This window comes from Nestor notabilis, unplaced genomic scaffold, assembly GCF_000696875.1.
Source record: "Nestor notabilis isolate BGI_N333 unplaced genomic scaffold, ASM69687v1 scaffold20241, whole genome shotgun sequence".
Classification (NCBI taxonomy): domain Eukaryota; kingdom Metazoa; phylum Chordata; class Aves; order Psittaciformes; family Psittacidae; genus Nestor; species Nestor notabilis.
Window position 1 is genome coordinate 9951 of NW_009913599.1, and position 10004 is coordinate 19954.

At 37.1% G+C, this 10004-nt stretch overlaps 1 protein-coding gene across 1 annotated transcript in view; it reads left to right on the forward strand.

The window, feature by feature from the left end:
• Positions 1-3220: 3220 nt before the first annotated feature.
• COL4A3 (collagen, type IV, alpha 3 (Goodpasture antigen)) overlaps positions 3221-10004 on the forward strand; it is a gene marked incomplete at its 5' end in the record, with an annotated part of 49499 nt that continues 42715 nt past the window's right edge. The window contains 7 exons of the mRNA XM_010023276.1: positions 3221-3277; positions 5884-5973; positions 6876-6920; positions 7403-7447; positions 7739-7801; positions 8563-8616; positions 9448-9474. Coding sequence (XP_010021578.1) covers positions 3221-3277; positions 5884-5973; positions 6876-6920; positions 7403-7447; positions 7739-7801; positions 8563-8616; positions 9448-9474 — 381 coding nt within the window. The remainder of the gene's footprint in view (positions 3278-5883; positions 5974-6875; positions 6921-7402; positions 7448-7738; positions 7802-8562; positions 8617-9447; positions 9475-10004) is intronic.

Sequence of the window (10004 nt, forward strand, 5' to 3'; positions counted from 1 at the left end):
CAAGTCTTCTGCAGATTATATGCATTACAGAAGAGTCATTTCATTTGGTGATTTCTCTACATGTCCTGAAAACCATGCTTTGCATACAAATACAGTAAAGAATCTGCTTCTAGCTTTTACAGGTAGAAATAAGGTGCAACTCTACAAAGGCCTATATAATTACAATGGTAAATAACTGGTACTAGGAAGATGAGAAGACAGCTATGTCTGTTTCTCAGGAAAGCTCTTGAAGGAAGGCTAGGATATGCTGTAAGTTACACTAAAGAAATTTGGAGAATTTGGAATACTGTAAGGATTTTTTGCCTCAGTAAACAGTACCATCCCTGGACTCAGACATGTGTCTACTTAATCTGCAAGCTAAGTCTTTGCTTTAGCAGTTGAGATTGCTGAGTAAATGGGTCTCATTGGTCTTGTAGTTACTTTACAGTTTTCAGATGCAAGCCTTGAGAACGCAGTAGCTTGAGTCACTGTACAGCAGGAAAACACAGTACCTGCAATTTAAGTCTACTTTTATGGTGTACTGCGTTTACAGCTTTCCTTGGAATGCTGAACATTGAACAGTTACCGTATTTATACTACTTAGAGACATGTACCAATATCTGTGTCACCTATTTTGAAAAGAATACTTTGGGATGGAAGGTACCATTATTCAATAGGGAATAAGAAAATTGGTTATCTTCTAGTCTATTCCAAATATATTTTGAGATATATGTCATTTTATCTTCTGGTATTTACACTAAAAGGCATAAGGTCCCTGTCATGTAACTTGCCAAATGTAGATTATCCAGTGCCAAACTGGTTGACCTCACCGAGAAGAAATCAGGATACTGTTTGCTGTTAGTTCTGCATTAGTTTTTATTCTTGTGTCTCTGGTGATATAATCATATTGATTAAAATAATAGTAAAGGTAGCATAGTTGCATAGTTTCTGCTTTACATGACACCTTTGTTTTCTACTTGAATTATAGCTGTCAGATCAGGGGAAGAAAGTGTCATCTTTAAATATGCCAAAGAATTAAGTATTCGATGTTTGCAACTCTTTAAAAGTCTAGATTGAAACATCAAGTAATCAACTATTGATCTACAGAACACAGGCAGATACAATGATCTGTTACAGTGTTTGCTTTTCAAGGCCAACTGATTCTCATTTCTGTTTTATTTTGTAAATTAATGTTTAAACAGCTGTTCACTTGAGGAATACTCCCTGCATCTATTTTTTAGATTAATAGATGTCATAATCTTGCCTAACTTCAGCCACCTAAAAGACAGGCAGCTACTGTCAGTAGTTGTCTAGTCCACAGAGAACAGCAAATACTTGCAGCATCTTTCCTCCATCCTAAAAGAGGCACCTAAAGAGAGTTTGGATAGGTTGTTCCAAATTAGGATGTCTAGTTTCCTTGTGTAGTTAAAGGAAAGAGGTGAACACCATGAATTGTGTAAGAAATGAAGGCAGCTAGTTGATATCACACACCTCACTTTTGGAAGATAATGATAGAAGAAATTGATCCTAGCTTGTGGGAAGAAAAGATGCTTCTAAATTCTGTAAAATGCTTACTTGAACACATTGCTACAGAAAAATTTATATTTAATGTCAATCTGACTTTATAATTTTAAAATGTAATGGAGAACATTTTTTTCTTTGTCTTTTGTTTTCTGTTTTTTTGAGAACACCACTGGAAAAGTTATAAATTTGGAACAGTGCTGCTGTTGTATTATGACCAGCTGTAGGGGCTAATTAATTCTGTCTTCGAGATCTAAATATAAATTTCATATCATACCATCTTAAAGGCTTTACTCTTGTAAGAAAAAATACAGTTCTTCTTTTCTAAATTTTATGCAATTTAGAAAAATACCTTCATAACCAATTATTAGTTGTCCTTTTCTTATTGTCTTTAACTATAACATAATATATAGTCATTGTGTCAAACATACATACTAAGATGGAGGATAAACTGAAAAATAACCCTCTTTCTACAGCAGTACAATTGAAAAAGTCATTCAGCAAGAACTTAAAAACCAAAGAACTTAAGTGTACAAAGAAGGACAATAAATGCAGTTTAGTCCACATTTCTATGAAATATATGGCTTCAATAACCAATGATATTTTAGTATGTATAATATTTATGTTAACAAAGGATTGTTTTTCTTCTCCTCCACTCCACTGAAATAGAATATGCCACTGGAATAGGATAGAAAAGTCCTTTACAGAGTTGTTCTAGCCAGACTGGGCTAGCACAAGTACTGAGCGCATGATAGCCGTAGCTGGAACAGAAGGGTTAAGTGTTCTCATGTTCACCCAGGATCTCATATATGCTTTGCAGCTCTGCTGAGCAACCTGCTACCACCACTACCTAGTGCATGAGATGATAGGTTATTTAGTCATCTTGTCGATGCAGTTACATACTGAATATCCTTGTTTGGGTTGTTTGTTTTTTCACTTAGGTGTGAACAATAGAAACCTGAATATCTCTTCATACTTGATTAATCTTTGAATTTTCCAAACTGTAGTTGCTCCTAGATAGCCATGCCATATTCCATCAGTAAAGGCTCAAAGAGAGGTTTGGATGCTACAATGCAACACTCAGCCCTCCAAGGAAGGCTTTGAACTCCAGCCTCACCTGAAGACACAGACATGCTGACAGCAATTACGTCCCAGGACTTGCTGCAGGAATGGGGACATCCTGTATGAGAGTACCCAGTGTCACATAGCTTGGCTCAGGAAACCTCCAGAATTAAGAACCAACAATATTGAGGGTCCTTTGTATTAGGTACCATCAGCCAGGGTCAGGAGGTGAACATGGGTACAAAAAGTCAGAAAATTATTGATTAATAGGTTAAAATATAAAGACTATTGTAATATAAAACAATATCAGTATATGTGTTTGTTACTATAATAATTTTTCTTTAAAGAATCATCGCTATTTAGTGCTGTGAGCCCAAACTCCTGAATACTTCATACTGATACTGTAACCTTGCTGGTGTTAAGCATGGCTTCTTGGCCTTCACCCCAACTACAAAATTAAATTAGTGCCCTTACCTGTCTCAGAAGGCAGTACAGAGGAATAACGAGCTCTTTTCCACTGTTGAGAATGCTTTTTTCTCAAGTTGTATTATCCATGAAATAATTACCTTACTAAAACCACTGAGATCTCATTTGCCCCTCACCAAACAACACAATGACAAAAACAATTTTATAATAGTTTGCCTTTTTTGTTTTCCAGAGCTGTGTATGCAAAGGTAAAAGTCCCTGTTTTTGTGATAGCATGAAAGGTAATAAGGTAAGAACAAATATATTTTTCTTTTTTTAAGATTAGCTTATATCTGGAAATGGTTAATATGTAGTTGTTTTGGCATAGTAAGTTAACATGTGATGACACTCTGTCAAGAGAGTATCGAGAAAATTGTAAAAGGAATACACTACCTTACAAAATACTGTTAAAATAACTCTTGGGACACTGTTTAACTAAAAAGACTTCTAGATTCATTTTTTAAAATGCATTACTTTGTTTACAGCATTGCATGACATTTGAACACCAACACAAAAACAGCTATCTGAAGCACTAGGTCCCTTTCACAAATAAATGCCCACAGACACCATTACCCTGGCAGCAGCTCTGATGTTACAAATTTTATAATGCCATTAAGCATGTCATGTTCAGTGCTTCCCTCTTTCCATCTTCGGGCCTTGCCATCTCTCCTTACCCCCTGCACACCCTTCTCCAGCTCCTGAAGGAAAGCTAAGTGCACAGGCATCAAATCGATAGAACACCTTGCCAGCAGTGAGGGAACAGCATTGAATCCATCAAAAGTAATAGAGCCGCAGCTCTGCCTCTTGCCAACAGTAGCTTGGCAGAGGCTCGGAGTGGCTTTTAGAGTAACCTGAATTACACAAATGCCAAAAATTCTTTCAAACTCCTGCTTGTAGTTGGAAAAACAACTGGTTCACAAATGAAAGGGGCATTATTGAAGAAGTCATGGTTGTAATTCAGGCTAACTGTGGACGCAGCGATTGCCATACTAAACCTTATCAGTAGATTCCAGACATCTATGAAGACTTAGGATTGTGATTAGTCCCACTGTTCAACACATCTGCCTGGTAAAGAATTATTCATAACTTCCCTTCTGTACTTTTTATTACCAAGAAAAAATGTCACAGTGCACCACAGAAAACACTGCCAGTTTTGCTTTTAATTTCAGTGTTGGAGAGAAGTTCTCTCAAAGTAAATATGTTCTTTATTAAAACACATTTTCTTAGGTGGGAAAGGATAGTACTCATGTCTTTAGTAAAATCTCCGTGCTTATTTTTCAAGTTCTTAGTTGGTCTAACATGACTTTGTCCTAACCAGTAAAATCGAGACCAGATGAAAAACTAGAAAAAATAAGCTGCCCACTAAAAGAGAAATACTGGTAAGAATGAACACCCACAACTGTCTTCAACAGTTCCATGTTAAAGTAACTAAGAAATTGGTAGGTAAGAATTAATCACTGTTTATACTGATAAAGTTTTACAGCCAGCATTGGAAAGTCAGGACAACTACATTAATCAGGATACTTTGATAACTGCTCCATGTTAAGAAACTCTCCAACCTGAGAATCCTCTGGTCTTGTTGAACTGTCAAGAAAAAACTGTGGATAAAATTGCCGGTACTGTATGAAGAGGAGTGAAACTATCAGGAGAGCGCAGTGCTGCTCCGTATCTGGAGAGCAGCCCCTGGCTTGCTTCAGTGAGGGGGTAGCAAGCTCAGTGGAGGAAGATCAAGGACTTCTTTCGTTTTTCTGTGAGTTAGTACCACACCCCCTCCAGTGGCACGTCTTGGTATAGCATTATCCTTTTTTGCCTTTCTTGGGACGCTGGTGAATGAAATAAACGATTTGTTATAAAAAATTATGCCAGTTTAGGATACAGATCTCACAGACACTTCACGATGCAATTCTTATTTTGATTTGTGTTAAAATAATATTTTATTTTTAATAATTCAGAAGCAATTTAAAGTCTGGACAGTTTGTGGGATTTTGAAAGGCAGGAATTGGTGATAGGACAAGCCAAGGTATTTGGCTTCCCTGGGACTTCTTTAGGATCCTACCTTGTACACTGAATAATAAGATACCAGAACTTCTGCACAGAAAAATTTCAGATTTTTTTTGTATAACTCTTCCCTGATAAAGCAATGGGAAAATTGACTCTGAGACAATCGATAACCCCATCCTCTCTCTCTTCTCTGTCATGTTGCAATGTAAAAGGTCATGAATAGGCAGTTCTTCACTGATGTGAAATTGAGAATGCTAAACTGCTGCAATCTAAAGAGCTGAAACACTTTTTCTTTGAGTTTCCAGACATGAAGCTTTTAAGCTTTATTTTAACCAAGATAAGGCTTGCATCTTCATTATATTTAACTAAAAAACTCAAAATGCCCCTTCCACTATAATTTAGCCTTCTGTATTCTATTGTGTAGCTTTAATCTTCTGTGTTTCCTTTACATGATCATTTGGAACTGACCTTCCTGTACAGCAGCAGCCATTAAGTTTGCCAAGTACAAATTCGACTGCTGTGATGGATTTGTGTTGCTTGTTAGTGACTAAACCCAATATATAAATACTAACAAGGAGTATCAGCTGCTTTCTTAAACTTGTCATATTGGCAATTAACTTCTGTACTCTGCAAATTCCAGAGTACTGTTGTCTTCTGATATCTTCAACCATACTTATACAACATAGTCAGGACATCAAAAACAGGTCAGTATGGGCAAGGCAGATATATCTGCCACAGTAGCAGACAGGTATGTCAAAGTTAAGAGTCACTGAAAGTAATGAATGGTTTAGAAATAAGGTATCAAAAGAAGAATTCATGGATATTTTAAGAACTTCATTCTCTTAATATTTACAGGGTGAAAAAGGCTATCCTGGTGTTCCAGGTCCACCTGGTCACAGAGGCTTTCCTGGTCCAGAAGGGCCTCCAGGGCCACAGGGACCAAAGGTAAGTGTGAGAGAGATACAGAGAAACTGCTGTGCTGTACTGTGAAAATGAGCTATGACTGGCTAGACAATTCTGTTTTAAAAACCAAAACGAAACCAAAACCTGTTTCAGAGTCTGTGCAGTTCTGTACATTTCCCATTTCCTTTCTGGGAAAAATTTCTTATTATCAGTAAAGCTTGAAACAATTCTAGCAGGTTCTGTCTAGCCTGTGCTGTGGCATGCTTTACTGCCTTCTTTCAGCCTTGCTCTCCCATCCTGCTTAGCCCCCTTTCAGCGTGCGCTTGGCTTTCCTTTCCATCCAAAATAGTGCAGGTGAGAGTGGCTGGTACATGCATATACCTGATCATTACATGGATATCACCCATATGTGGGAGCCTTCCATCTATTTCCTCACAGGGAAGCACTTCCAGGTCTCCCAGTTTGGACAGATGCATAGTAACTGCTTTCTCAGCATACGCTTACTGTTTTGGGTTTTTTTGCCTGTGATGCGAGATATAAGATATATTTCTTTACTATGAGCGTGGTGGGGCAGTAGAACAGGTTGCCCATCCCTGGCAGTGTTCAAGGCCAGGTTGGACAGGCCTTTGAGCAACCCAGTCAAGTGGAAGGTGTCCCTGTGCATGGCAGGGGGGTTGGAACTGTATGGTCTTTAAGGTCCCTTCCAACTGAAACTGTTCTATGATTCTATGATATATCCCCTGTAAACACTGAGAGGGCAAGACGTCATGATTTATGCAAATTTTATTAAATGCTTGTTTGCTTTATTGTCTGTAATAGGTAAATAACTTATATAGTTTTGTGTGCACGTTTGTATTGTTATTAAAAATATTGCATGACCGGTTGACATATATGTGCTTTTTATCAATTGTATTAAAATACATTATTTTACATTTGTGATCTAGGGTTCTCCAGGGCTTACAGGGTTAGTTGGACCCAAAGGAATACGAGTAAGTATGTTTTAGACAAACTTGTTTGTATTAATTATCATGCTAAATGCCAACTTGGTTCAATAGTTTGTGAAAAATAAAACCAAAACATTATATATAATTTTAAAGTATTTTTAACATTTATGACATAGAGTATGTACATGCATTATCTATTTTCTGGAACTCTTGCCTTTTTTGCTACACCTTACGGACAAGGTTCACATTGTGTCTATTTAGTAGTAGGGTGGGCTATGAAGTAGTCTTGAGTAGAATTCCCTGAAGAGTTGTTTTGGGTTTTTTTTCTGTGGGCAAAACCAATCCATGTCAACAGTGTGTAAACTACCATTCTACTTGGTTCACCATTAGACGATTAAGGAAATAAGAGTCTTTTGATAGAATCATACTTGCATTCATTCTTCTTGTGAATGCAATCAAAAGAAGAGCTGTATCATGAGCTTTTGCTTAATATTTGTAATATTATTCCTCTGTTTTTATATCATTAGGGAGTCCCAGGAATACCTGGATTTTCAGGTCCCCCAGGCCTTCCAGTAAGTAAAAACGAAACTGATTTAACTATTTCTTACTACAGTGTTCAGTACAGTGTTATCCTCAACCCAGTGTGCTCACTCTAGCCTCAACATCAGCATTGTCTCTGTCAATTAGCCTAGAGATAAAAATCTTAGTATCATCAATTCTTACTCTTTGTAATGATTTAATAACACATTGTAATCTCTCAGGTCTTGTGAAACACTGCTCCATAATAAACTCCTTCAGTGTTGCTATAGGGGAATATGAATGTGCAAAACCAGAACTTGTGTCAATTTTGCACTTCTTTTTAGGGTGAACCAGGTACTGTTGGACCTCCTGGGCGTTCAGGTGTTCCAGGATGCAACGGCACAAAGGTACAAACTAAGCTAAATGTTAGGGAGATTGTGTTTGGCTATGGTTGGAATGGCCGAAAAGCATTCTGAATTTTTCACCCAATATACGAAAGCTTTGATTTGTTATTGTTTGCTACTTTGTCACTAGGAAAAATTGGAATCATGAGGCCAGAGGAAGGAAAAATGCTGCCTTTTTGTGTAAGATAGATAATTAAATAATGCATTTTAATGGCCTTTGTGAAAAAGTTAAGAATGTTTGGTATTTTGACAGATAAAAACTTTTTCATTAAATCCAGAAGACCTAATCAGTTTTGTCCCACCTGTCCTTCTGTTGAAAGGGTTAGAGAAGGTTAGAGAAGAGACAAATGGTTCATTAATTGTATTTCATCAGTATTTAGCTTGCAGTTGACAGTTCATAAATCCTGAAAGCAATTAAAAGAAAAGGCTTAATGTTAAATTACAGATTTACTGGTTTTTCTTTGCTCTATGACAAATGCTTCCAGCATTCTGAAAGAGGGAGTCAGAAGAATGCCTACAACGGAAAATCATACATTTCTAGTGAAACAGTAAACTGATCTGACATAGCTAATAAAACCTAGTGTCTGCGATAGAAGTCAAGACCCATACAGTGAAGCTGTGCCGCTTCTAGGAAATAATGGTAGTAACACAACTCACAGTTTTAGTATGGTAACATAAGAAACTTCTTTTGTAATCACATTTAGTAAGATCAGACCAAATAATAAACACTAATATGCATTAACAATCACTCTTACTACTTTCAGGGCGATCAAGGTTTTCCAGGTCCTCCAGGTAGAAGAGGTGCTCCAGGTGTTCCAGTAGGTGTCTGTGAAACTGACTGTTTGCATTTCTACCACATGAAGACATTCACTGAGGGAGTGTGAAGTCTCACATTAGTTGGTATTTACAGCAGTTGAAATGTATAGGTATCCCCATTTTACTAATATGAAAACTGTGTGTTAAAGAAACCCAAGTTAAAAGTAATGCTTTATTGACTGCATGTTGGGCCTCAGCTTCTTGGTTAATAAGTGCATGCAGATTTGCTCTTTAGTGTCTCAAGGGATGCTCATGAAAATTTACCACTCAGATCTCTTAAGGGTGTCCAATATATATTTAATAGATTGCAATTTCAGTTCATGCCTTAATGTCTTTGGGGATATGGCCCAATTAAGTCAATTAAGAACCAGGAATTGAACCTAGAACCTCTCTTTCTGGGTACATTGCTTTAACCCTAGCTTTGGTTTTTCTCTGTAGAAATGTGTCTTTAGAAGAAGTTTTTAAAACTTCTTAACAAATAGAAAAGGATTGCTGTCTGTCAAGTTCCAGTGGCTTCAAATCTAATACCTTCTAAACACGATCTTTACTCTACCAGCTCTCCTGTTTTTTATTTATATATTTATTAAAGTCAGGCTTCAAAACTGCTCTGCGTTTACTTGTAGAGTTGTAACTGTGAGATGAGACTATTTTTTAACAACATGTCCTTTCTTCTTAAATTGAAGTCTGGTGCAGTAAACATGTACTTGGCTATATACCATGTCCATGAAAATAAATCACTTCAGGATCAGTGAGCTTAGAGAATATTCATGTGTCCTTTCACCACTGTCTCTTTTACTTCTCCATTTTACTAATATAATTGTTCTTCTCCCTAGGGTATTGCTGGCATCAAAGGAGAGAAGGTCAGTTATTTACACCATATAACGTGAAATATTTATTGGTGATCAGCAATCTGTGTGTATGTTCACTGATGGAAAAGAGTTCCATTCATGGGAAACAGAAGGTTTACTGTCCAGAAGAAGCAAGCACAAACTTTGGTGCTTTATCCATACTAGTTGCATTCACCCTGGATTATGAAACAGAAACAGTACTTAATTTCCTCCCCCCCCGCCTTTAATTACTGTTATTGCATGTAATGAATTTAACTCTTTCAAGCACACAAAGAGCAAAGCCACTCCCCCAAACAGCTTATGAATTCATATGGAAAGGTGCAGATGCTCTAAAGAGCATTTTATAGGGATAAAAAGTACTAAAACTAAATTGATGGTCGGGACTGTGGGTGACAAGTGTAGGTGTGCCCAGAAATGAAGACTGCTTCTATCTGAGAACTCGGATGCCTGAATAAGGTTTATTCTGCTTAATTGTAAACGTGGAACTATCCATAGTGGACAGTTGTCTTAATTATGCAATTCTGATGTGGCTTATTTCCCTA